We start from the raw sequence: 27,893 nt of genomic DNA on the forward strand, positions 1-27,893 counted from the left end.
GATGGAAGAGGAAAATGTTGCAAAAAGCTCCAAGTGTTTCAGATCTTCTCCATCAGATAATCTGAAAGGAGACACATGAAAAGTTTGATCTATGTTGATGAGAGTGCTTTTATTTGTCCTCTTCTTCTGTTTACCTGGAAACTTTTATCTTGACCTTCTTGTTTCTATCAATGACATCATCACAAGTTCATCCAAACAAACCCTTCTCTTGCTCTCCTACAGTCTGGAATCTATGATGATCAAAATAAAAGATTTTTGATGCTTCTTTTGCCAAATGTGTTTTAAAAGTGAAACACTTTGGAGCCCCCGTCTCTGCTTTTGTTAAGTGATCCAGAGGAGACCACAATATCTAAACAGCCACATCTGCTTCTGGGAGCTCAGTCTGCTGCCGTAGTTTATATCCATGTGTACTTATATGAACAGACCCAAAGCTGCAATGCAGCGTTTATAAAAATGCAAGAAAACATTTTGGTTCTGTTGAACACACTGAGTCTATATAGCATCCAGTGATAATAGGTCATCAATGTCATTTTGTTAGCAACAGTGGAGAAGAAATGTAGCACTGATCTGCTTTTAGGTGCAGATGTGTGCACACTCTCTGCCACTCTGCAGCAGGCCTCAGCAGCTGAAAGCATTCTGGTCAAATCAGCAGCAGTATAAGGAATGCACCAGTCACTCTGCTGGTTTTACAACAGAGCTGAAGAAGACATGAAGCGGTTACTAAAGAAGCGTTTCAGAGGCAAACTGATCAAACTCATGGGAAAAAAGACTTGGATTTAAAAAGGAGTACCGGTAAGCTGTTCATTTGGTTTTACTGGAAATGTGATCTGGTTTTGTTTGTGTATTTGAGTTAAAGAATTTGTAGTGTTTTATTGAAGGAACAATATGCACTGCTGTTTTGTAAACTGTATCTTTATTAAAATCAAACCTAAAATATGTATTCTGTGTATAAATGTGTTTCTTAAAAAAAGTTATATTCTAATTTGAATATTGTTTGACTTCATGAAGTTTAAACAAGAATTTAGCTACAACTGTGAGAAAAGTGTCATATATCTGTAGAACAGCAGTGTGTTGTGCTTCCACAGCTTCATCCCACTGATTCCATTTTTAGTTTGAACTTTTATTAGAAACTGTCAAATCTATTTTATAAAGCAGCTCATTTTTTCAGTCAGTAAAATTTAAACTCCTTTTGGCCTGCAGGACTCATCTGTGTCCCAACACACTTCTGTTGCTTTCAGTCAGCAGCAGCTACAGAAAATCCCAGTGAGTTAGAGAACAACAGAAAAGCTGCTCAGGTTTTTTCTTAAACTTGTTTTTTTTTGTTTCTGTTGCAGATTCCTTCACTAATCCCATCTCTTTCTGTTCTTCCAGCTTGCAGACATTATATTTCTTGGGATGTGTGAGTGGTTATCATTGCTGCTGATCTGGGCTCGTCTTCTGGTTCTGTTTATTAGAAACATTCTGGGTCGGGCTCCACAGGCCCTCCATAGCAAACTGTTGGCTTCAATCATGGATCCTCCTCTGATCCTCCTCTGCTGTCCTGGACCCACTAAGCTCCGACATGCTGGGCTCTCCACCTCAGTCGCTGTAACAAAGTCTAAAGGGATTTTCATCAATATGTGCTGCATGCAAGAACAGAAAATTAGTAAAACATAGAAAATATGTGGCTGAAGATCTTCATCGCTCTTTGAAGTCTAAGCACCAGCAGCTGCTTGCAGGGGTCACTGGAAGAGCATGATGAGGGAAGAGTGGCTGAGATCACTGGTTTCATGTGAAGATGGAACTTCCTCTACAAAACAACACAAACTGGTGAAGACAGAAACTCGGAGGGAAAATCACAGAACCAATAGAACAACAAGATGGATGCTTACTGCTACTTGAAGTGCTGTCAGGAAAAAGTCCTAAAGATTTTTCAACTCTGAACAAAGTGACTCCACCATGTGGAGCTAAAATGTGGAGTTTACCTGGAAACAAAGCAGTTAGCTTGATGTTCAGGGTACATCAGCTCTGGAGAAGCTGGTTCTGTTATGATGTTCTAGGTTCTGATCCATCAGACTCTCCTTTGACTGCTAAACACCCCGAGGTAGAAACGGCAACATATGACATCACACCGTCATACTTAATGTGGTCCAATAGCTCAGCTTCTGTTTGCCATCAGGATGAATTATGGACAAAACAACCAATCAGATGAAATACGGCAGAAAGAAATGATGGAATCACTCAGTGATGAAAGACTGATGATCCCCACGAGACATCTGTCAGCTCAAAGGATTTGCACCAAGAACATGTTGGTTGTTTCCAGTCAGCTGGGTCTAGAGTTTGGAGGAAGTAGCAGCAGAAAGAGGAGATTGTAAAACTGAAAACACACAGAGACTAAAGAAGTCGTCTGAAGATCAGGACAGAAAACTGTCAACACCATGATTTGGAAGTTGGAAATGTACAACAAAAGAAATAAAAACCAAATGGAAGAAACAAGAAACAGTTTGTAACTGAACTGTAATAAATCGGCTGAAGGAAAGTCAGACATAAACCATCATTCAGATGCTGGACTGTGATATGAAATACTCAAACTCTTGAATGTGGTTGAAATAACATCACCCCCAAAATGCTTGTATGTCAAACAATGATTCCACAAAAACATTGCTGTCCTCGCGATGATTAAGACGTCATTTCTGCACAGAGTCAACCAAAATTCTTCTCTGCTGATTATAAAGACTCTTTGTCTGTTATCACAAACTCTTAATACCAATTGTTGCTGCAAATTTTGGGAAAACTAGTTAGAAAGTTAAGAGGGCAATTATTTGTCCCATATGTCCAGGGTGGTTTGGACAGCTTTCCCATTAGTGAATGAAATCATTAACTGAAAACTGTGTTTTTGTATTTAATCAGGCCATCTTTATCCTTTACTAAGATTAGTTTGATCTAAATTATTTAAGCAAAAACACATCTGATATGGGGCACAAAGTACTTTTTCACAGCTCTTTGATAAAACATGGAGAAAGTGCCTAGCTTAAACCACAAGGCCCATCAAATAAATAAAGAAATAGAATAATTAGCTTTAGAAACTAGTTTATAATAAAACAATAACTCAGCATATAGTTCATAGAATAGTATTTATGAGGCATATCTGTCCTGCATGTGCCTGAAGCTGAAACGTCTGCAGCTTTGAGGTCAGGCTGGAAGGAAGCAGCAGAACTTTTCAAGGAACTCAGTCCTCAGGCTGGTTTGTCATGAAGCCACAGTTCAGAGTATTAGTTGTGCCACAAGCCTTCTGAGAAGAAACGTTGTCCGTGCTCTCTGGGACATTACTCAGTGAAATTAAAGGTTCGGTCTCTGTTCTCTGACAGGTGCAGCAATTATGTCCAGCTCTGACTTTCCATATCACCATCCAGGACCCAGCACTTTTTAAATAATTGTCAAGTGGAGGGAAAAGGAGAGGGATAACCCTGATGGCAGTTCTTCTGTTTTGAGGGACCATGGAAAGTGTCTCACCACTGGCCTAACCTTCACCCCATCTCCAGACTCGTGGTTCACTCGTGGGAGGTGTATGCAAGCACACCAGACTGTACTGTGAGAAGAGTTCCTGTCAGATTTTCAGACTTTCCTCTTTGGTGGGATAAGTTCTGTTGTTTTAAAATGGAACTGCTCCTTTAAAGTTGCTCCTAAATCACATATAACATATAACCCTCAAGCTCCCAGGCCTCTGGTAGAGGACCCGAGCTCAGAGGATGAAAGAGACCACCCACGGAGGGTGAGAGGGGAATTTTTTTTTTTATATATATATATATATATATATATATTAATATTAGTGTTTGAAACAAAACATTTGTAAACTATTTACTTTCCAAGCTTACAGAGTAGAAAATAGTGATTAATGGTGATTAATCTGATTATTTTGTAATCTATGGACAGCACTAATATATACAAAAATTCTTGTGTTTAGAAAATCTTATTTTGGGATGCAACAGAGGTCAGGGTTTGGATTGTATCAGTTATACTTCCTCTCTGTGATTCTAGAGATCAATCAAAATAACTTAATTCACAGCACTGACTGGCATCCCAAATGCTGAAAATGTATCTTAAAAGTTGGAATTGGGTCATTTAAGCAACCTGCTCACTTTCCCTTCAGTCACAGTTTCCAAAGTTGGCTAAGCTACCCAACGAATCTGCCTGTGGCTTTAGTTTGTGTGAGACGGCTTGTAATTCCAGCCTGGATTACATGGAGCAATGAGGTCCAAGTCTAGAGGAAAAACATCATCCTCAATGAGAGATTGTGGTTACAGACAGAAGCATAAATATAATCTGGTCTGTAATGACCTAGCATGTTTCCATTGAGGAAACACAGATTTAGAGTAAAGGACAACTTTAACTGGCAGCTCCTTTAATTCTAACTGAATGAATAAAAACAGGATGTTCCAGCCAGAGCCATGATGGGTTCTAGATGTCTGCTTTTTGATTTTACAAGTCTGGATCTTCATGTACACAGTAAATTTTGCAGTGTTAAATCAACACTTAAAGAGTTAAATTTAACACTGTGTCCGAGTCTATTTGGTCCTTATCGGAATTGGTGTCAATTTAACTCTTTCGATAGTGTTCCATTTTCAGAGTAAAATTTAACTCAAAATAGAGTTAAAATTTAACACTGACTAACACTGTACAGTGTTAATAAAACTTAACACTCCTAGTCAAATAACTCTGATAAGAGTAAATATGATTCTAATCAGAGTTAATAAGTTACTCCACAGTGGTGACAACATAACTCGGATTTTCATGCTTTTCAACACTGCATTGAGTTATTGAGGGTTTACACTGGAGGCTCATATAACTCCAGTGAGTGTTAATCTGACACACTACTGTGTTGATAATTTACTCTTTAGCTGTGAAAAAACAACTCTGCACAGATAAATGTGAAGTGCTATTTTTACACTTTTGTAGAGTTAAATGTTCAATTGAATAAAAACAAATTACCACAGAAATGCATTTAACTTTACTTTATTGAACTAAAGCACATTTTTAACATCCACTGTTAACTTTTGTTAGTGTCACAGAAACATCACATGATGTACATCCCATTACATTAGAGAGGTCAAAGTTGACAGAGTACATTTAAGACAGAGTTTTTCCATCCAAGTAACCATGAACTAACTACTCGTATATGCCGAACAAGTGCATTTGTGCAACTTAACTCTGTCAAACAGATTTGTTCAAGTACTAGTGAAGCAACCTAGCCCGAATTTCTGCCACACGAGGACTTTCTTTCACTTTACCTACATCTATATTGTACACAGTGGTCTGGATGAACGTAAACATGTTGCACAGCATGGGGTTGTATGTTGTGGCAAACACGTAATGTGCCTTAAACAGTTCGTCAAAAGCACCAAGAGAGGAGGTTGACCTGCAAGCGATGGCATTTTTGTCAAGGATGATGAAGAACTGGTGGGCTACTTTCTTCCTCCGTCCTACAGCCAGGAGATAGGGTTGTGTGCTCGTCATGATGGCATCAAGATGTTCTTGGATGTTGGTTCCCGTCTGTGGGGAAAGTCAGGAGGGGGAACACACAGTACAATTACAATTTCATAGCTGCAATGCTACACAAAAAACAGCTTTCATATGGGAAAACAGCATTTTCCCAGGGTGATATCACCCTAAAACTGAAACTCTCCCAGTGACACAACCTTGAGTAAAATATAAAATAAAATTTGCAACAAATACAAACCTTCTTGAAGACCACAAGATGCTTCTCTGCTTGGGAGGCAGACACCTTCCCTGGTCTCTTCCGACCCAAGGCAGAGGGGGGAATCAGGTGTAGCAGCAGCAAAATCGATGAGAAGTCACTGTCCCAACCTGTGATAAGAGAAATTTGATGTTGAATTGACCATCAAAATCTAGTGATTATGTAATTTAAATTATGTGTACATCAGTAAGTGAAGCTCACACAATAACTGAATCCTACATAATGTGGAAAGTCATCCTTACTCATGTCATCATCCACTTCAGTGCTATCCTCAGGAGTATCAGCTGCCAGGAGAAGTTCTTCAAGGTCACTGGTGGTTGGAAGCTTTCTGCATTGTTGGATGATCTTTTTCTTGAATGTGGTTGTCCATTTCTCCAGAAACTTGCCAGACATATCTTCTCCAAACATCAGGACAAAATCCTGCTCCACCTAGGATGTAGATAGTAAAAAACAAACATTTCCCAACCACATTAATTGTTTTCATTTTGACTTGTCACAAAAATAAAAAAAATTACGTAACTGTGAAATTATCAAAATCACCATTTAAATAATTACCAAGCCTTTGACATCTTTGAAACGTGGAAAGACGGAGAGTATGTTGTTTGACTGTTGGGGGTCGAGGACCATGTTGCGCCGGAAATCAAATGTGAGCTTCATCTTCTTTTTGATTGTGTCCTCATCGACTGAATGCTTCATCAGTGCGATGGCTTCCTTACACTCTTCCTCACTCAGGACAGTCTCTGGAACAAACTGGGTCTCCCGTCTAGCAGCTGGTCCTCCAAGCCCATGTTCACACGATGCTTCTTCGGAAGATGCTAGTCAAAATAAGAAAATCCTTCAACTTAAAAAAAGAACAACAATAAAACCTCCTCTGCCCCCCAAAAATGCAACACCACACCCATAGTTGCATTTCTTCTTCAAGTGTTATTAATGGTTTACCTCCATATGATGATCGTCTGTCTCTAGCAGTGGATCTCTGAATAGTTTTTATCCTCCAGGCTAAGTACCCGGTACCACTTGCAGCATCATAATAATGCTCCTTGAGGATCAAAAGGATTGCAAAAACAGACAGACATAGAAAGAAGAACATCAGAATTATAGCTAAAAGCTGATGAAGAATTTCTATGCAAACCAAACAGTTGCCACTACAAGCACTGAATCAGAAAACCAAATGGCAATAAAATGTCAGATCACATGATTTTGACTGATACAACCAGTAAATCTGCTGAGAGCAACTGCATCAGTTAAACATATAATCCGATTAAAAACTAAAAGTTTTCAATGTGTTATTGTGATTACCGAACACAGTCAATTATAGTATGTGACTTACATAACCATTCCTGGAGAATGGATCACTGAGGTAGGGGAATAAGCTCACAATTCCTCTGGCATACATTTCTTTAACCTCTCTGGGTGGTGATGTCCTGCAAAATTAAAATGGACAAGGTATATTATCCAAGGTATGCACTGGATTTAACAAAAACTTTTATTTCATCTAGACAGCTAACTAAAGCCCCTTTACATAATTACCCATTCTTCTCTGTCATATCAGCTGCCAGTATGTTAACCATTTTCCTTCTGGTTTCATCTGTAAGGCACTTGCTTCGATTATATTCCTTCATGATCCGTTCGCCTCCAGGTTTGTTGTTAAGAATGGATTCCACCAACTTCAAACAACAAAACATTTCAGCTTTTATTAAATACATATCAAAACAGTAATCGTTAGTAAAACAAAAAAACATTCTCTTCTCAAATATAAGCGATAATAAAGCAGCGTGTATTATAAGACTGGTGGACCACCAACATTTATTTGTTTATTTTACTTGTTTGTTCATTATAAGTAGGGTTTTTTTATACCCTAGTAACAGTAAAAATGAACAAAGCTAGGTTTGACGCACTGAACTTGGTACAAGGATGTGCAAACCAATTGACAAATCTCTGCACCTGTCCCTTGGCAGGTGCAGAGATTTGTTATTGCACCTCTGATTTTTTGTAACTTTTAACATTTAACACAAAAACTGTTCTAGCATCCCTACTGAGCATAGCAGGTTTTCTGGGGGAAACGGTGATAAAGGCTTTTAAAACAATATACTTTTTGTTTTGCGCAAGTCAATTCTTACATGCTTAGCTTCTGTGTCCAGGCGCTGGCGTTTAGCGGAAGGACTCTCTGAAAGAATGAGTGTCTCTTGAGAATCAGATGAGCTTGGTTGAGATTCCTCAGGCGATTCCACCATGGAAACAAATTCTGAACATAAGAGAAGCAGATGAAAGACAAAAACATTAACCACTATGAAATAGCAAGCTTATTAAATACTAACATGAATTACTAATATAACAAACCGGTTTCATATTTGATGGTTAGGACTCCAGCAGAGGGATCCTTAACAACATCCTCAAATACATCTTCATCCAACTCGGTCCCAGAACTGTCAACAACCTTCACGCCCTCTGTTATAGCTGGCACGCCAAATTTTGTGAATGCTAGAGAAAAAGACAAATGCTTGTCTAAACCACAATTATGAAGTTATGTTGCTCTAATATTCACATGTGCATAGACTCTGGGATATTACTTTTGAATAAACAATGTGAAGTAACATTACAAGCACTTCATAGCTTCCTGTGTACAACTACCAGTGTCTTACCTGCTATCAAAAACTCCTTCAGATTCGGCTCTGTTAGTCGGACAAATTTTTGCAGCTCGCCAAGTCTTGTTTTAATCAACATGGTTCCTGCAGGACATAATTCCTCAGTCATTCATCTTTAGTACTGGAATCCTTTCAATTTGTGAAACGTACCAACTGCATCACAAACGAATACAGCTTACATTACATGATTTTTATAGAACACAATTAAAGTTTACACATTAATGGCTTGGGCACAAAGTAACTTGACTTCGTTGGACTCTTATCTAGGTTAGACAGTTGCTAAACACCCTGTCCTTTTGTAACAACTATAACAGTTTATTAAATTGCCTCGCTTATTTTTCGGCTTTTCCATTAGCATTAGCAACGGTTAATGGAGGAGTCGAGCACGGTTTACAGTGGAGGTATTGTGCTGGGCACGAGGGAGAGACATCACTCGCGCCAAATTCAGTGTTAACTATGAAACTACCTGGACTATTAGCCCCCGCTTGCGGTTCCAACACTTCAGAGTCGTGAGGCCTAATTGAAAATGAACCAAACTGTGTTAGACATACTCAACCCGAATAAAATATGGACTAACGTAAAAAAGGAGCAGAGCAGCTAATAGCTAGTTTAGCAAACTCGTGGCACCAACGATATAATTTACTTAGCAAAAAAATAAAAAATAGCTGGACAGTTAGCATTACTGTTGACCTGAAAAGCCATAAAGCCAACGTGACTTATTTTGTCTCAACCCAGACATCTTTTGCTAAATTTATATTATTTTTCTTAAATAAATAAAACACATATCTATGTAATATCGCTTGGACATGGATTTAAGGCGGATATAGTCGAGTTGGACAGGCGAACATTTTAAGCTAGCCATTCACTCGGTCAGGTTAGCAGTAAACTCAGTATTAAGATATTAAAACTCACTCGGATAATGGGGCTTACAAAAAATATTCGTATAAAACAATTCAAATTGTATTATTATCTTATAAAAAGAAACTTACCGAAGTCTTTCAAGCAGGAGAAAAATGGCGTCCACGCAACGGTTAGACTTGTTGGTTTGAGAGGAGGAGGTGGGCGGAGCTTGTTAGAGTTAAATTGACACGACGTGTATACACTCTGTAAATTTACACCGACACTAGGTGCCATTATACTCAATCTGTTGTTGTATTAGCTCTGAAAGAGTCAATGAATTGTGACACCGCATATTTAACACTGCGAAATTTACTGTGTACTGAACCTCTGTCACTGTTCTTGCAAAATAATTATTAAAAAGGGTAATGTCTTTCTAAAATGTATTTTTCCTTAGATCTCAGATCATTCGTAAACCGAGACAGGAAATACAACTTTGATGAAATGACTCTATAACTTTCCTTTCAGTTTCCTTTAAGTCAGAATGAGCTCACACCTAAATGAACTAAATGGTTTAGAATCAGTTTATTTTATTGTTATATTTCCTGTGAATGATCTAAACATGCAGGAGGTGAAGTCTGTGTTTAATGACAGTGAACAAATTGGACAATACAGAAAATAGAAACGTAACTCTCAGGAAAATCTCTTCTGTTCCTCTTCAAACCACAGATCAAACTGTTAAATTATTTTGGTTCCTTTTTAATGTCTTTACATGTCTTTATTCTTAACCTCAGAGTCATAAAGAAGTTTGTCAGAAGAGGATTTGGTAAAGAGTTCCTGTTGCAATATGTGAAGCTGCAGAACATCTTGGGTCTGCAAAGCTCCTCAGCAGATATCCACTGTCTCTGACATCAGAACTCTGGTGCCAGGCCTCAAAACTCATTACTTGTCCAAGCAGCCATTGAATGGATACCAAAGAAAGCAGATGCCAGTGTAATTCCTGAAGTCCAGTCTGAGATGAAACAGAGCTGTGAATAAGGATCGCCTGCAGACTCCCCGTCACTGATCCCTTTGGAGTTGGGACATCATGATTAATGTTGGTCTACCTGTTGAATGGTTTTATTCAACCACAGAGGACGACAGACAGGCAGCAGTCTGAGGTGGATTAAGATTAAAGAGAAGCTGCAGCAGGTTGCTGCTGAGCCGCAGGTTTGGATAACAGAGGAGGTAACAGAAGTTCACCTCAGGCCAGAAGTCCAACCTACAATATTGTGGAAAACCTGGGCAAATAAACCCTTCCTGACCTTAATTAACCCCATTACATGACTGGGTCAATCATTGCATGTTTGCACAAAACTCTTAGTAAAAGTCAGTTCCCTCTGTTAAATGAAAATAAGCACAAATAAACAATAATTACACAGAGGCTGAACGCTTCAGATGGTTAGTCACATCCCTGGAATAACTACTCTGGATAAACCCCAAAGGAACCCACAGCTGAGAACCTCAGAACCTCTGAGTCATGGGCACATAATGTGACAGGAGTAATCAGCTGTGGCACGGCTATTTATAGTCCAACTATTCTTCTATTTGTCTGGATTTCACTGAAGTAGCAGAGAGCAGACGTGGTAACTTCAGCTTTAGGCAGATGGTCCAAAGGAAGATGGACAACTTTGTTTATGGATATAACTAAACAAATACAATTATCCTGATAATTACTCATAATTATCAGAATAACAATCCTGATAATTGTTAGTGATTAGGATCAGCAATGTTGCCAAGGAAACAACATCCTCAGCAACATTGATAATGAAGGCTACCAAACAAACTTGCTATTTTCACTGAAACTGGATTTGATTTAGAGAAATGTAGTTTTAAACTCTAACTTTTCTAAACTCCTGCAGCAGCTGGCTGAGCTACAGTGCTAATGCTAGCTAACATAAACAGGAACAAGAAATGCAGATTCAGTTACAGCTGCTGTTTTCTCTTTTTCATTTGTGAAAGTTTTAAGTTGCTCTGTCCTTCAGCTTCCGGACCAAACAAATCAAACCTTGAATCTTTAGCAGCTAAAATCTATTCAACCTTTTGAGATCATAAATTCATCTCCATCAGCAGCAGCCAGCAGCTCCTAAACAGACATTATTTGTCCATTGGATCTCTAATCCTCAGTACCTTCGAGCTCAGTGGCTCAGACAGACAGCCTGCTTCTTTCAGACTCATGCCCGCCTCCCTCTCCTTCCCTCTGGGGGCCGCTGCCCCTGAACCGGCCTAAAGCAGCAGCAGGATGTTCGCAGGCTCAGCCTCTGTGCAAGGAAACATGAGCAGGCGCAGATATTCAGAGTCCCGGGCCGCCGGATAAAACCAGAGGAGGAGACGGCGGTCCGTGTGGTTGGAGCTCAGAAACTCAGGCGGGGAACATGTGAGCGGGGCATGGGCGGCTGGGAGCGGGATTATTGTTCAGCACAGCCGAGAGACGCAGGAGGGAGCCGGGGAAGGTAACTGCCACAGATCCACTCACTTGTTGAATGAAAGGACAGGTTCAGATGTTCTGAAGGCGCAGCTCCAGCTGCTTCAGCCCGACTTTGAATCAGTCACATTACTGCCAGCATCACTGTAGTTGATGTCAAGGAACTATTCCAGCTGTTTTCCACGAAGCTGCTGCTGATGGATCCGCGTCCGAGACAGATCAGCTGATGGTGATGAAGCTGCAGAGAGAAAGAAAGAGCAGGTCGTTTCTGAAGCAGGAAGTCGGTTCATTTGCTTCAAACTGTAGTTTAGAGTCGCTTTAACAGAATTCTTATGAATTTCTTCCTGTAGAATAAATGAGTTTTGCACCATCCACAGTCAGCGTGTCTCTCCGTGGGTTTTTCCCCACAGCGCAGCAGGAAAGTGGATCTAGAACCAGTAACTGTTCCGCTGTCCGCACCGACTCATCCCGGATTTATTTCTTAGCTGATTGTGCTAATTAATGCGCAATGAAAGTGCGCAGAAAGAAGCGCCTCTCCGCGTTAGAAGCGGGAGGAGACTCTGAATGAAGCAAACAGGTTGTGATTGTTTCCAGAGAGACACTGAAGTGGAGTCAGAGCGCCGCGGCTCCGCTCGCCTTTAACTCTGAAGCTGCTGCATGTGGAGGAGTTCAGATGAAGGATTTAGTTCATATGATCCTCAAACTAAATGTCATCTATTCTTCCGCAGGAGAGACGCGGGGACACTTTTCCTCCACGAACCTTTTGGATTTGAGCGCAGCAGAGAGATCTGCGGACCGAGCGGCCAAAGATGAACACCGTTGTGTTTAACAAGCTGAGCAGTCAGGTCCTGTTTGAGGAGAAGGCGAAGGAAGTGGAAATGAGCAGCAGAAATTACCTGGAGGTCATCGACGGCCAACATCCAGACCTCCTCTGCAGCAGCCCGGCCATCAGAGACAGCCAGGCGGACAGACACCGGCGGAGCGGGTATGTGAGGCTCTCTGTTCTGGTAGAAGCTGCTGCTCAGCATGCGTGGATGTGGGTCGGCTTTAGTGGGTGAAGGAACCCACGGGGGGGAAATCTGACAGCCAGGTCAACCTGCTGGTCACTCGTTAGCTGAGCGAGAAACGGAGAAAAACTCTCTTCAGATCTCAGGGATTAAATCTTCGGGTTTTGCGCAAATAAGCGCCGCAAATGAAACATCTAAACCAGAGACTTAAAGACTGATATGGGTTTAGATTTAAAACCCATATGAATATAAAGTCCAGCAGCAAGGTTTTTAAATGACAAACTATAAATCAATTCATGAACATGATGGAAGTTTTTCTGTTGTGCGTAAATACGCATTTGTACCGAATTTTAAAAGCATCTCCGTTCGGATTATTGCGTAATGGTGCTTTTTTTAAATTCACGATATTTTCTTCCTGGGGTTGTGTTGTAGAACAATCTAACAAATCAGATAATGAACCCTTACTTCTTCCCCGACTCCTGCTGATTTAATAATTACATTTCAGGTTAGAATCATAAACCTCATACTTGTTGTGCAGCTCGTTGTTCCAAAGACACAATTTAAAGCTTCACCTAAAGACTATTCAATTAATTAAACTCTTAACTAATTATTCAGTGAATGCAAACAATTACTGTCTCTTCACAAAAAACACTTTTATTTTCAAATATAGTTCAGCATTTTTCACATCTGACCAAATATAATGTAAATGAAAATTTGTTCCTTGAAGTATGTAATATATGAAGTGCCACCTCCAGCGTGATGAAAATTAACGGGATGAAGCCTTTGTTATTATGACCAAATAAGACCTGTAAAATGCATAAAGATATTCAAATAAAAAATCTGATTGTTCAAAATGTAAAATAAGATGAAGCTGATCTGGGAAAAAAAAAATAGTTGAGTGCTGAGTGGACCTCGAAAAGAAAAAAATCTGTTTCAAATAAACACTCAAATCAAACTATACTGCTTGTATCTGTAACTACACATAACTTCTTTATTATTATTATTATTATTATTATTATTATTATTATTATTATTATTATTATTATTATTATTATTATTATTATCATTATTATTATTGCCTCATTTAAATTTAAATAATAAAGGAATTACTAATTACATGAAATGTTTTTAAAACTGAACAAAGTCTCACATCAACACATTCTATCTCACTGCCCTGATTTGATTTGATTTTTTACAGTTTTATATAAAATACTTTTCTCTTTTGTCACGCTAATTTTAATTAGGTACAGATCCATCGAAAGAACACATGCATGAATCCGTCCATTACACTCTCATCCCCATTGGTGTCATGAGGGCTACTGGTGCCCATCTTCAGCGGTCAGTGGGCGGGAAACGGGGTACACCCCGGACAGGTGACCAGTCCGTCGCAGGGGAACCTAAAGGACACATATGAAGATTAATTTATGCGAAATGACGCATATTTGGGCATAATTCCCTCCACTAGATGGCGACAACTTGCCTCCTACATCAACAGTCAATAGTGGTATACATTGGTCGCGTTGTGGTTTAATGTGATGAATTTGCCACAATAATCTACAGAAAGTTATTAAGTTTTCAAATGCTCATCATGTATGGTGCTCCTATTGGTGTCACCATGAACGCTTTCAGAGCCTCCAACCCCCAGTGTATCATCCACTGATTGACAGGAAGCAGAAGCTTTATCCTTCATGTTTGTCTCATGGAGTCGATGACTGGAGCTGAGCGCAGCTGAAATATGACAGAAAGACACATGTACTGCTGGAGAGGACAAATAGTAGATCTGTGTGTAAACAGGTGGAACTTTTGCTTAAAAGATAACTATTAAATTCATAACAATTGATGCATCGCCAGACTGCTACCCCAACTCCACATCTGTTTCCAGTAAACAAATCCACCTTCAGCTCTGTGTTCTAGTTCATCACATGAAGAGCTGGTCTGAATGGATCTGACATTGTATGTCTGGAACAGGAAGCAATTAGAAGAGAAGAAAGTTTGGTTTGTTTGGATCAGCTGTTTGTGAGGCTGAAATGAGCAGAGAGAGGAAGGAGCTGCAGAAACATTCAGGATCAGGTGAAGGAATGTTCTCTAACAGAGCTCTGGGGTCAAAGGTCAGAGTGAAATGCGCTCCACGATGTTCAGGCTGATCCAGATTACAAGGAAAATATTTGGAGAACCAGAACCTCGGGCCCGCTTTGAGGTCCGACTAAAATGGGTTCCATCTGCAGCCAGTGGAGCCGTTTTGGGAGCTAAAGGAGAAGTGGAGAGCAGCACCATACAGACATCTGCAGGTTCAGGTGTTCCTCCTGTGGGTTCAGGACGTTCCTCTGATTCATCTGTCGACATTTTAGACTTGCCGTGAATTTCTGACATCTGCTTGCTGAAGCCCCGGGTCTGTCCGGTTGTTTGCCTGCGTCTAAATGCTGTCCCTGCTGGTGCACAGGGGTCGTCCCAGCGGCAGCAAAGTGCGACACAAGCGCCAGGCCCTGCAGAACATGGCGCGGCCGCTCAAGCAATGGCTCTACAAGCACAGAGACAACCCGTACCCGACCAAGACGGAGAAAATCCTGCTGGCGCTCGGCTCACAGATGACTCTGGTCCAGGTGAGACGCTTTCTTCTGCTCTGATTCCAGTAGGAGAGAAAGAAAAGTCACAGAGACAGGAGAGTGATCAGGCTGCTGGAGTTTAGATGGTTCAGCTTTTACTGTTCCTGAATGTTTAGCAGCAGCTGAGCAGGAGTGAAGTGTTGTTTCCTCTGCCTTCCAGATCCTCCTGCAGCTTCTCCTCTCTCTGCTGAGCGTCTCAGGCTTTGATTGTTTCTTCCAAAAGCTGCAGCTCAGCTTCATCTCATGTCCCAGAGAGTCTAATAGTGTCAGAACTAAATATGTTTTGTTGAATAACAATACATTTGTCCTGCTGAATTTTTCTGTTGAAGAAGAATAGATGTTTACCTGTTTGCAAATTATTCCCATATGATTTTCTTTAGATATTCCTTAGAGGTGCACCGATTGCAGTTTTCTGATTCTGATTTTGGCTGATACTGATGTTTTTGATGTAGCAAGAAAGTTGTTGACTTGGCAACAGTGGAGTGACTACTGTTAACTGCAAACGTGAAGACATGACCTGATGTCTGTCAGTCAAGACTCTCATGGCAGAGGGAAAAAGGCGTGGTTGATTTTCAGACCTTTACTGAGATAGATAAGATCAACTTTACAGATATCAGATCTCCCCAAATTAACAAATTCGGGGCCAAATTATTGTGCACCTTCACTCTGTTCTCCTTGTTGGAAGAACCTGGTTCTGTTTTCACTTTATTGAGGATAAAAAATCTTGCTTTTTGCCTGTTAGTAAAATGAAAACAGATAGTTAGAAATCTTTAACTTCTTCTCAGTCTTTTTCAATATTCTTGGACTGAACAAGTGATCATTTTGTCCCAAAGTGTGAACATAAACTCAGATGTGACCATGATGTCTTTCTGTCTTTCCACTGATTGCTGCTGAGAACAGCCCAGTTCTTCCACTGTTTAGTCCAGACAGACCGCTGTTCAGACTGCCAGTGGCGTTGAACGCATCACTTCCTGCGTGTTTTTCCCTGGAGAGGCCGACCTGGCAGTAGGTGTTAAACAGCAGCTAAATCTGTCATGTTGTAGCGCAGCAGTTAGCTTTGTTCCATGTCAGTGTTGTGAGATGGAGCTGATGATCCGGTGCCGACTCCATGGTTCCTGAACTCTGTCTCCGTGGTAATATGCTGTCTCCTCTGGGACCTCCCGTCCTCATGAGGACACCGTCCCTTCCCCTCCCAGTCCTGCTGGTCAACTGGTTGCTGCTTCCTGCCTACTGGGCTGCAGAATGAAGATGGTGGGAAATGTGATCCTGAAGGAGAGGACGTGAAAACTAAGTAGTCCAGCATGAGGCCGCCGTCCCCGGCCGTTCATAAGCAGCTTGAAATCTATTGAGCATGAAAAGTTATTCCAGTAGAACATCTAATGGTCTCCAGTCCCAGTGGAAGAAAGAGCAGCGGCTCAAGTGTCTCTTTTATTGGATCTTAAAGACAGAGATGGAAAAAACGTCTTATTGGAGGGAGGCTGGACGTGTCCAGAATGAGCAGGATGGGGACGTGTGTCTCAGTCAGAGCATTAGATCATGAAATGATGCGTTCACTGGCCATCAGCCGATTCTTTGTACACAGTAAAAAGCTGAGAGGCTTCAGTTTTCCTGCAGAACGTCTGGGATGTTCCTCTCAGCTCCGTTCAGAGAGCTGCAGCTACCTGCAGCCGGAATAAGTCTCTGTCTCTGTCTTCTGTCTCTGTCTTCTGTCTCTGTCTTCTGTCTCTGTCTTCTGTCTCTGACTTCTGTCTCTGTCTTCTTTCTCGCTCCTTTTGCTGTTTTTCTCCCTGAGACTGGTAGCAGGCAGTGAGGCGTCGTCTCCACTGAGGATCAACGTTTAGTCTGGCTGTGGATGTGGACGAGTGTGGACTCTAGACATTAACATGTCTTCCTGTTTGCCGTGTGTGTCCCCTTCCTGCTTTGTCCCCCTCAGGTGTCCAACTGGTTCGCCAACGCCAGGAGACGCCTGAAGAACACGGTGAGGCAGCCGGACCTGAGCTGGGCGCTCCGGATCAAACTCTACAACAAATACGTTCAGGGCAACGCAGAGAGGCTGAGCGTCAGCAGCGACGACAGCTGCTCCCAAGGTACGCCTCACCTGCTGCTCTGAGGACAAACTGTCCAAACTGCACAAACACTTGGATCTGATTTTCTGAGCTCAGAACCAGAACACTGCATGTTCTCCTTCTATCAGTCAGAGGAGCTGACAAATGTGCAAACACAGGGTGGCTCTCACGGGAAGGTCCGGCCCGTTTTGGTGAGGAAGCGTTAGAAAGTCAAAGTTCAGTCGTCCAGCAGTGAATGAACAGAAAGTTCAGAGCGCTGTGGTGTCAGTAATCTCTCCCTCAGTGTGTGAGGAGGAGAAGCTGAGCGTGTGGCTCCCAGAGGAATGTGTGCATGGTGTTTGTGTTGTGTGTGCCGCAGGCCGCTGCACCACCAGAGGCTCCGTATATCTCCCTGACTCGTCTCCCTGTCATATTCTGGTTCTGGAGCGATCCGCAGCCCGCTCCCACTGCTGGCCCGTGTGCTGCAAGGCCCTCCATTATGTTCTGAAGCCTATGCTTTTGTTCCAGAGACTATTTCTGGGAGCAGATCTGACCCCGCTGACCGTGTCTTCATTCCTCTTACTGTCCTGAAACGGTCCAGCTTGTTTTGGAGCTGCAGCAGCAAATCCAGGCTGAAGTAAAAACTGTTTTCTGCTTGGAGTCCAGAGCAGACGTGATGTTCTGATCAGGAGAACAGTTTAATACTTTTATTGGATTAAATCAAAAGGTCAGATTGTTTGGTGACAGAGGAGATGCTGGAAGAACCATGTGGTTCTGATTAATGGAAGCTCTCATCTCAATTTGGACCAGGCTGAACCAGACGTCTAACCCGGCCAAATGACAGAACTGCAGTTCTGGCAGCGACACAATCTGAAGTGACGTGTTTCTGATTTCCCTGCTGCCAGAGAATCTCTGGGTTTTCATCAGAGTTTTGTCTTCTTCCTGTTTCTTTCATCAGGTGGGAAGCTGGGCTCTAATTCAGTCTCCTCAGCTGCAAAGCATTCTGGGAAGGATTTAATTCTGCAGGGGACAGAGGCTGAGTTCAGATAGAGGAAATGGACCAGCATTCATTACGGTTTGGTTCTGGGTCTGAAGTCTGGACTGGGCTTTCTGTTCTGGAGGCGATGCCAACATGTGGGCAGGAGCAGCAGGATGAAGTCTCCTGGTTCTGCTGTTTGAATTAAAGATTAGCTCCAAATAACCGTTTTCCTTCAGACTGGTGAACAGAACTGAGACAATAACTGAACCTGGAGTCCAACATCTGATGGAGGAAATGAGTCATTACAATGTGGACTTCCACTGATTGTTTTAGTGACTTTATGACCACATAAAAACTGATGGGACCTAAATGCAGCGACCCAGATGAAGATGGAGAGACTGGAACCAGTCAGCTCCACTGGTTTACATCACCTTATGTATATACAGGCCTTATGCTGCAGGATTTACTGTTTCTGCATCAATGTGAGACCAACAACAGATGTTCTTGAACCATAGAGAGTTCTACAACCCAACGAGTCGACTGAGCTCTTATTGTAGGTTGAGAGACTTGAAGACCAGATTCCCTTCAGGTTTTCACTGTCAGTAAATGAAGAACAGACCTGAGAGACAAACCAACAGAGATCAATTCAGACAGTTTTCCTTACTGGCTGTGGAGAGTTGAGCTTCATTTACTGTTCTATGTTGTTAACTGATCCCAGTTAGGAGTCGGGACAAGAGCCTGAATAAAAATGATGTTTATCTTGTACTACAGATCACCATGGCAACAGAAGTTTGTTCTGAAGTTTTAAGAGATTGTTCTTGTTGTGGAGAAGACTTCCTGTCCTCCACCTACAGAACAGTCATGTGAGCATGTCCTGATGTTGCAGACGGAGACAACCCTCAGAGGACACAGAGCGGTCCTCAGGATCTCACCAAGCCCTTGTACCAGAGCGTCATCAAGAAGGAGGGCTCCCCCATGGTGGGCGTGGCCATCGGCATGGACCCAGGGCTGCGTTCTGCCGTGGAGGCCGAGGACTACGTGTCTCCACCCAAGTACAAGAGCAGCCTGCTGCACCGCTACCTGAACGACTCTCTGCGGCACGTCATGGTGGCCAACGCTGTCATGGACGCTCGCAAGAGGAACCACTCTGGCTCCTTCAGCTCCAACGAGTTCGATGACGAGCTGCTGTCGCCGTCGTCCTCTGAAGCTGAGGCCCACTTTGTCTATCGAGCCGGTAAGGAGACCACTGACTCTTCCAGGAACTCTCCAACACACACCACATTCCTCATGTCTGATCTTTGTCTTCTTTCTGGACGTTTGTTTTCATCCCTGCAGCTTGTCCATTATGTCCAGCTGTCTGTCCCTCTGCAGGGTCTCTATCTCTCCTGCTAACTCTCTCTCTTCTTCCTTTAATTGAACATGTTGGATGTGTTGCTGAATTTTCTCCTCATGGTTGCTGAAATGGAGAGGCTGTTCAGGAGCTTCTTGAAGTATTTTGTAAAATTTAAACAAGGTGCAGTTCATCTGAAACACACAAGCATATCCAGTAACCTGCACACTGTCAAACCCACACACACTGAACCACTGGTTGTCTCTGAGGCCGTCCAGAGAGGTGGGAGGAGCTTCACCTCCAGCTGACCAGGGTCTAACAGGTCAGACACACCAAGGCCATGTTGAAGACTGTCAGGCTGCTGTTTGTCCCGTCTTTGATCCTGCTGTGGCTCCAGAAGAGGGAGCAGAGCAAAATGTCCAACAGGCTTCTTGAGACTGAGAGTTGAATGTGGGACCTTTGCAGGAGTTCCTGCAGCGTTTCTGAGATGTAACCAATGAAGGTCAGCTGTGTTTGTATCGGCTGAGAACACTGGGTCTTTGTTCAGGTGGACTTCACATCCAGTAGTAACATTTTCCCTTTGTGTTGAACACGACCAGAACAAGGAGGGTCCGGATCTGAGCTGGATTGTTGGAGGGAAGAGCTGCTGTTATTGTGTCTCTTTTGGACAAAAGTGTTTCTTCTTGTCTGAGTGTGAAGCAGACAGAGTGTGTGTATCTGAAATGAATCAATGAGTCCGACAGGAACAATTAAAACCCTTTGACCTGAGCCAACATCAGGCTGTTTTCACTGCAGAAGCTTCACTCCAGCAGATTTTATCAAGACAAATCCCAGCAGGGCTGAATTCAGCTGGCCGACCTGCTGCCTTTAATAGACACTGACTGTTTTATCTCTCTGGTTATTATAATTTCTGGCCGCTGACGTCTCCCTCTTGGCCTCCCTGGACTCTGATACTTTTACACAAGTATGACTCTGTTACATGTGACAGAAGCTTATTGGGTCAAATGGAAAGATTCATTCAAAAGGGACAAGCTCCTTCTGGGAAATTAGAATAAGAGTTGAGAAAATAAAATTTTCATTCCATCTGATTTTTGAGGAACAAAGCAAATTAAAAACTGCAGGGAGAGAGAAATGATTTCAAGGTCACACTTTCCTAATTTCCTGCAGTTTTTCCCTTCTATTAGATGCAGATTCCAGATATTTCTTTCGAGAACACATTCTTCTTTTATAAATAGTTTTTATGTTCAGGGAGACAAATGTGTCCCTGTGCGACATATCTGACATAAATCTGTTTTTTTATCAGCTACACAGAGGACACAATGTCCAAATAAATGTGATTTAAGATTACTGAAATGTTTAATGTCCTGTACTTGTATAGCACTTCATCAAGTACAAAGGACACCATGGCACTTCAAACTACTTTCAGTCATTCACATGCTGATGGTGGCAAGTTACTGGAGAGAGGCCACATCTACCCTGGGGCAGTCTGACAGAGGTGAAGCTACCATCTGGCCTTCTGACCACCACCACATGGCAAAGGTAGATGAAGTGTTTTGCCCAAGGACACGACGCTAGAGTGTCCTTGGGCACAGCAGGAATCAAACCAGCAATCCACCAAGATTGTGAGACGAATTCCTAAAACCATCACACTGTTCCTTTCCTTGAAAGCTTTAAGCCCAGTCAGTCTTGGTTCAGTTATTTATCTTTAAAATAAAATCTTCACATTTAGTTTGTACAGGGACATTTTTGTAACAAAGTTGGGATTGATCAAGGAAAAGTGGTGAACCTGGTAGCTGCCGTCCCATTGGTTCAAAGTCCATTTGTGTCCCAGTTGGTTGTTGTGGGCTCAGCCAGAACTCCTGACTACAAAGAGCAGTCAGACGTGGCAGCAAATGGAGATCATGGATTGGCTCCAGTTAAAAACTAAACTTCAGTCGACTTGAAAGGAATCCCACTGGTGAAGCTCCAAGACCTCAAACATCACATCCACACTAGAGCTGCCTGGTGGAAGGAAAACAAGCAGCATGTGATAATACTGGAGGATGTTGCAGTAACAATGTCTTAAGATGAATGAATTGAGAAGTGTTAATGTTTTAAGCGTACCGTGTAACTACGTAACCCTAACCCTAATTGTAAACATGTGAAGAGTCTCACCAGCTACTTGAGATAAACCTTTTTTTAACAAGCTTTTAATGAAAAAGTTGCTTCTAATGTTTCCTGTTTTGGCAACAAAACAACTTAATTTGCTTTTTAGTGTTTTGCCAACTCTTTAAGTCTAAACCCTTTAATGTCGCAGCAAGTAACAACCATCACGTGCAGCAGACAAGGTGCATCACTAACAGAGTGGATCTCAGACAGACTGTCAGCAGAGTTTGATGTGAGAGGCCTCAGGGTGTGTCTGAGTTGGCAGAGCTGAAGTAGAGTCCTGGCATGACCTTGACATAATGCTTCATGTTCATGGGGAGGTGGATAAAAACCCAGAGAGACAGGAATAAAAACACCAGATGGTGGATCTCTGTCACTGGAAGATGATGTGATGTTGTTTCTGCCACTTCATGGACACAGACTGAGGACAGCAGCAGACTGAGACCAGCATGTTCATGCTGTCTGTGAAGCTGCAGAGAAAGGTTCCCAAACATCAACACAGACACAGTTTACATGTAGGCAGCTCCCCAACATGGAACTGGAAGAGAGAGGAATAAAAAGCTCTGCCAGTCTGAGGGGTTTTAAATGGTCGGCATGCCAAGACTTTGTAGGACAATGAGGCTCACGCACACACACACACACACACACCATCAGATGTTGAGATGTGAGGAACACAGCTGTCCGCCTGCTCAGGGAGCCACACTGCCCGACTCTGTGGAAAACACAAACTGTTTCCATTTTAAAAGCTGAGTCGGCTGTAGAACAATAGGTAGCCTCTGTGTTCCCACGGGATGGAGGAAAAGAGAGCTTCACAACCAGAGAGCAGAGGTGTAACCCAGTCAGGACACACAGAGAGGGCAGCTGAGCTCCCAATGTGAACAACTGTAACATAATGATGCAGTAAGTCCTGCACAAACATGTCATTTGGCCTCCAGATCCCCAAAAAAGGCTGATTTAGTCCACATGTAAACACTTACAAATGTGAGTAATGTTTCCCTGTGGTTACTGCTGCTTTTTTCCACAATAATGTGAGCGTTTTATTTGCCACCAGCAAGAGCTGATCATTCCTAAGAATGTTTCAGAGAAAGCTGTAATAAAAGCTCCTGGTAGAAGATGGCACCTAGCTCTGTTTGTTCTCCACCTGGCCGCCATGCACAACTGTCAGTGCTGCACAGAATGACGATCACACTGTGCATCCTTGCAGCTGTTTCCGCCAGCTCTCAACCTCATCAGCTCGGTGTTGCCGACAGTTAGCTCACCAGGCTAAGTGTTTTTTGTTTATTTTAAATAGGGTTTTTTTATACACCAGTAACAGTGACAGTGAAAACAGGTTAAGGTATAGGTTTATAGTTGACTCATAACAAAACTGGACATGCTAGTTGCTAGTTGGTGCTAGCTGCTAACGGCAGCAGATGGTAACAATGGGAGCAAAACCAGTCTCCACCACAGTCATCTGAACAGGTGGAGCATCGCTCCGTCTTTGTTAAACTCCATCTTTTTCCTCTCTTCTCTCCCTCCTCTCGCCTCAGTGTTCAGTCAGCCAGTATTTTGGATTTTCCACCTCCATGCCAGAAACCAGCAGACATCTCAGCTTTTCCCCTTCGGTGCTCCATAAAGCGTGCTGTCAGAGCGGCCCAGAGGCAGCAGCAGAGCTGACTGAGTGTTCAGCAGCAAAGGAGGAAAGACGCAGAAACTGGGCCAGTGATTTATTGCTGATTTATTGAGTCGTTGGAGCTACTTTTGTTTGGAAAAATCAGAGTTTCAGATGTTTTAGGCAAGAAGCTTTGGAAATAGACTCTTTGTAAGCAGAGGTGTGTCTCCACATTCTGTGATTGTGAGCAACCAGAGGAACCAGTTGGTGTCTGTGAGTTTATGGTAGCTTAGTGAACCTTCTCCACCAATCAGAACAGATCATCTGAGCAATGGCTGCCTCACACACACTGAAGTTTGGATGAACAGATCCCATCAAACTGTGAAACTGGTTTGTACTTTTAGTGCAGAGGATGGAGACCGAGGGAACGTCAGTGAAACAGAGACTCCCAGATAAAGCAGGACGACAGCAGAGGAAAAGACGGCACAGCAGGGAATTGTGGACAGACAGAAATGTGAGGATATTGTTGGAAGTCTCTGACAAACTACAACCTGAACTAAAAGTGAGTGGTTTGTAACTCTGGGTTATCACGTCCTCATCTCCCTCTCACACATTCCTTGTCTTCTTCTAAGGAGAGAACTGTGGTGAGTGAGGTCAGGCTCCTCTCTGTGGAAGAATCCAAAAATGAACCAGAAAACTAGAGGAGCATTTCCTAATCAGGCCGTATCAGCCCGGAGCGTCTCAGACCTTGTCCTGTCATCATGGCTCAGACTGCATGGGAAGCAGACAGAAGAGCAGCGAGGAGATGGAGAGTCTGAGGCTGGTGGAGCCTGCAGAGATGAGATCAGTGGATCAGGATGTTTGGAAACTCTGGAGGCTTTTAAAGCAGAGAGAGAGGTGACCAAGATAAAGCTGTAAAATCAGAGCAGTTTAATGTTTTGGCTTTCACGATGTTTGACTTTTATATTCATAAGAAAAGATGCAATGAAGATGAAAATGTTACTCAGGAGGAGGAACCGATTGACATGCAGGATGTGCAGAGTGAGGTTGTAGAAGACGGGGTTTCCCTGTGAGGGATTTATTCTGAACAAAGGATGACCTGCTGCACGTCTGACACTCTTAATACCTTTGGACTAAATGGAAACTTTCAGATTATTTTCCTCTTCTGAACATTTTCTGCTCATCCAGTCATCTCTAGCTGGTAAAGAGCAAACTTCTTAAATGTTTAGTGAACTTAAGGAGAGAGCCTGGAGGCTGCACAGCTAAAAAGTCCAGATGTTCTGCTGTCTTTTAATGCCTCATGAAACTCCAAGCTTGTGTTGTCATTTTCACTGCTGGGCAGATCTGAGCGAAGGCTGGACGCGAGACAGAAGACAGGTTGAGGTCTGAAAACACCAAGAACTCTCAGTAAACAGCTGAAGTAAACACTCTGGCTGCCATAAAGACAACTTTACTTTCATTGTTTAATGACTTTGCTGTTTCTCACTAATGTTTCACAGATGAGATGGAGATTGGTCCCATTGAGGAGGGGGGAGGAGAGCCAGCAGGCGGCCATCTTTCTCCCACTGACTCACTCGCTGCCTTTTCATTCCCTCTCTGATCTGTTTCGCTCCGTCTTTTTCGATCTGATTTCTTCAGACAACTCAATTATGCTGGCTGGGCTCCATTTGTTTTCCAACTAGATATTACACCGTGGATTTTATGAGTCATAAGAAACATCTTTCAGCTCCATCCTATCAGTCACCTTTACGCTTGAAGCCTTCTTGCTAAAACGTGTTTTTTTCCTCCAGCATCTCAAATAAAGACAGAAACCAGAGCAGCACATGTTTGCTGAGGACACGATGTCCACTGGAAGAACAAAACACAAGTCAAAAACCACACACACACACGCACACACACACGCGCACGCACACACACACACACACACACACACACACACACACATCCACTAATCTGCTGAACATGCAGGTCCGCATCATCAACCTTTATTTAACCAGGATAAAAAACTCCTTGAGATTAAAAACCTCTTTTCCTAGAGTGTCCTGGTGTTCTGACCCAGAGAAGTCTACTGAGCTTTTCTCTCTCTGCTTTCAGAAGCCACAGACCATGGATCAAGTCAACATGACAAGTGAGTCGACCTTTTCTCCCCAGATAACCTGTGTCCAATCACCAGCTGAACGTGAGCTGTAACGCTCTGTGTTTTGTTCTCTCTGTGCGTGTTTGTGTGTTGTGCCGGTCGTCAGGGGCAACGGTGGCGTCGCAGCGACGCAGAAGGAGAAGGTGAAGGCCAAAGATGAGACGTACTGGAAGGAGATCAACGCCGCCATGGCCTTGACCAACTTGGCTCAGGGGAAGGACAGCGTCTCCGGGACAACCAGCTGCATCATCCAGAAGTCCTCCCATATAGCCGAGGTGAAGACTGTTAAAGTGCCATTGTTGCAAAAGTTTTAGCTCCGATTTGCCTATGCAAAGCAGAAACATTTCTCTCAGTAAACTTGATGGAGTCCAAAAACTCTCTGTGACATTTAAAGAACCGGTGCTTTAGGAGCAAGGTGGGCTTGTGAATAAAAAAAATGTTTTGGTCTTTCTGAAACTGTTCAAATGATGGATTCCTTTAAAAAAAGAAAAAGAAAAGAAAAGAAAAACAAATATTTTGTAATTTTAACTTATTTTTTGAGTTTTTTTATTGCTACAAATATATTTTCCAAAGTGCCTTTGTTTTCAGCAATTTGCTCACTGATTGTGCGCAATGGAATATATGATCAGAGAGATTTGTGAAGGAATGTTTTGTCGAGTGCAGGCTGTTAGTCAGTGTTATTCAGGATTTGTCCCTTGTAACATTATGTGCCTTAAGAACAGAGTGAGCTCATTGGCATTGATGAACTCAAATAGCATGCATCTGCACAGGAACTGTTCCTATTTTGACTGGAGTTTCCATTTGGGCTGTAAACAGAGCTCTGCTTTGTGACTGCTCAACACGTTTCGAAGCGTAGAGCTTTGTCCATGTCGTCCGCCTCTTAACCTTGAATTCCGTCAGCCGCTGAAGAATTTTTCTCTTACTGAGCCGTGTATCCGCCGAAACGTGCACAAGTTCATAGCTGGACCCAAAGCCGCTAATCGCCCACGTGGCCAGGCCGATGAGGTCGAGCAAAAGACTGCAGCGACCTAAAAGGGATGTTTTTACTTTACGTTATCAGTCTGCCATGTGAAGTGTCGTATCTTTTCCCCCCCTTTTTTTTGTTTTTTTTTTTTTGTTGTTGCTGCAAAGAACAGGATGGTGCAGAGTAAAGAAACGAACCCAAAAAGCCAAGCTCCGCTCCCTCTCTGCCTTTTGATCCGCAGCCTCCCCAGATGTTCGGCATTACATTTAAATTGCTGTTTACAAGAAGCCTGAGGACAGGCTTAAAAATGTAACTTTCTCTTCCATGGCCTCTTTCTGTCCTGCACAGTATTATTTCTTTGTCAGCCAAGTGTTTAAAGCATTTATTATGGCTGCCTGTGTGTATCTTGTGTCGGTTTTGATTAAAACTGTCTCGTCTAACTGTGCTGCATTAAAATCGTCTCCGTCACACAGTGGAAAGAATCCGTTTCTGAGAAAGTGCTTATTGCAGTTGCACCTGATTTTTAGCTTTAAGGATGTCTTGGAGGTACTATTGGTGTGCCTGAAAATGAACGTTTTGTATTTACAGTGGTCTGACTGCCATGATGAAGGACTTTAAAAGAGAACAAAACTGCACAATTACTTTTTTTTTTTTCAACATGAATGTTTAACCAGACGTTCACGGCTACGTAGGCGTTTTTAACAAAGAAAAGTCAAAGAAACGAATCTTTTGGTTATATCAGTTTGTGTATACATGGAAGTAGTTTGTAATTCATCACACCATACCTCAGGCTCTGTTTGTGTATGCACTCGGGACGTTGGCCTCCACCTCCGGCGGGTGTTTTTCAGCCAGCTGATCCAAGCGCTGGGAGAACTGGATCCACGGCTCGCGTTTCAGTTTGCAGCTCTGAGCCTCTGGGCTGCTCACGCCTCGCACAACGGCCGCGTGCTGGTGGCGGAGGCAGAAAAAGGTCAAGGGGAGTTCAAAGGCAGCAACAGGAACACCAGATGTATAAGCAAATGGGCTCCACAGCCATGACCCGGTACTGTAACGCTCTCCAGCACCAACTCTGCTCTTAACCACGCTGAGAGATATGAAAATGTGTGTTTTGTAAATGTATAAATTATTGCATTGAAAAAGCAATGAAAGTGGTGACCGTAACTTGTATTTTATTGTTAATTTATATGAATGGATTTTTAAAAAAAATTATTTTGATAAAGACTGGATTTTCCATCCAATGATCAGATTTATATCTTCTTGTACCGTTTCATCTGCCTTCCTGTAAAATGTGTTTGATAAAACTGTTGTTACTTGGTGATGATGATAAATAAACATCTGAGCAACATGACTGGTGTAATTTTCCCTCCATTGGCGCTAGTGACACTAACTACCTAAAAACTCCAACATTCGGG

General features: G+C 42.6%; 2 protein-coding genes across 4 annotated transcripts; one reads left to right on the forward strand and one right to left on the reverse strand.

The window, feature by feature from the left end:
- Positions 1-651: 651 nt before the first annotated feature.
- On the forward strand, positions 652-27,829 carry LOC106915532 (homeobox protein Mohawk-like). Of its 2 annotated transcripts, none has more exons than XM_088001310.1 (7): positions 652-792; positions 12,409-12,665; positions 15,128-15,287; positions 17,224-17,377; positions 19,201-19,548; positions 25,475-25,508; positions 25,624-27,829. In XM_088001310.1, the coding sequence occupies exons 2-7, from the start codon at positions 12,490-12,492 to the stop codon at positions 25,829-25,831; spliced, it is 1,080 nt and encodes a 359-aa protein (XP_087857436.1). In that variant the 5' UTR covers positions 652-792; positions 12,409-12,489; the 3' UTR covers positions 25,832-27,829. The 2 variants fall into 2 exon arrangements, with proteins under 2 accessions (XP_087857436.1, XP_087857435.1); XM_088001309.1 differs by lacking the exon at positions 652-792 and adding an exon at positions 11,604-11,708.
- Positions 4,977-9,594, reverse strand: LOC148153310 (uncharacterized). Of its 2 annotated transcripts, XM_088001308.1 has the most exons (11): positions 9,369-9,594; positions 8,377-8,463; positions 8,075-8,215; positions 7,855-7,979; positions 7,265-7,401; positions 7,065-7,158; positions 6,674-6,773; positions 6,290-6,549; positions 5,977-6,163; positions 5,717-5,844; positions 4,977-5,529 (listed from the first exon to the last, which is right to left on the reverse strand). In XM_088001308.1, the coding sequence occupies exons 1-11, from the start codon at positions 9,511-9,513 to the stop codon at positions 5,212-5,214; spliced, it is 1,722 nt and encodes a 573-aa protein (XP_087857434.1). In that variant the 5' UTR covers positions 9,514-9,594; the 3' UTR covers positions 4,977-5,211. The 2 variants fall into 2 exon arrangements, with proteins under 2 accessions (XP_087857434.1, XP_087857433.1); XM_088001307.1 differs by lacking the exon at positions 9,369-9,594 and having other exon boundaries at positions 8,377-9,300.
- Positions 27,830-27,893: the final 64 nt, after the last annotated feature.

Source organism: Poecilia mexicana, unplaced genomic scaffold, assembly GCF_051168715.1.
Source record: "Poecilia mexicana isolate PSO_F unplaced genomic scaffold, ASM5116871v1 scaffold_20, whole genome shotgun sequence".
NCBI lineage: Eukaryota > Metazoa > Chordata > Actinopteri > Cyprinodontiformes > Poeciliidae > Poecilia > Poecilia mexicana.

Excerpts from the sequence above, each read along its gene's own strand:
- LOC148153310 (XM_088001308.1), bottom strand. The coding sequence starts at position 9,513 with ATGGCACCTAGTGTCGGTGTAAATTTACAGAGTGTATACACGTCGTGT. Across the intron at positions 7,980-8,074 it reads AACCATCAAATATGAAACCG|AATTTGTTTCCATGGTGGAA; the intron begins GTTTGTTATATT and ends TCTTATGTTCAG. Across the intron at positions 6,550-6,673 it reads CAGACGATCATCATATGGAG|CATCTTCCGAAGAAGCATCG; the intron begins GTAAACCATTAA and ends TATTTTGACTAG.
- LOC106915532 (XM_088001310.1), top strand. The coding sequence starts at position 12,490 with ATGAACACCGTTGTGTTTAACAAGCTGAGCAGTCAGGTCCTGTTTGAG. Across the intron at positions 12,666-15,127 it reads GACAGACACCGGCGGAGCGG|GGGTCGTCCCAGCGGCAGCA; the intron begins GTATGTGAGGCT and ends GCTGGTGCACAG. Across the intron at positions 17,378-19,200 it reads CGACGACAGCTGCTCCCAAG|ACGGAGACAACCCTCAGAGG; the intron begins GTACGCCTCACC and ends CTGATGTTGCAG.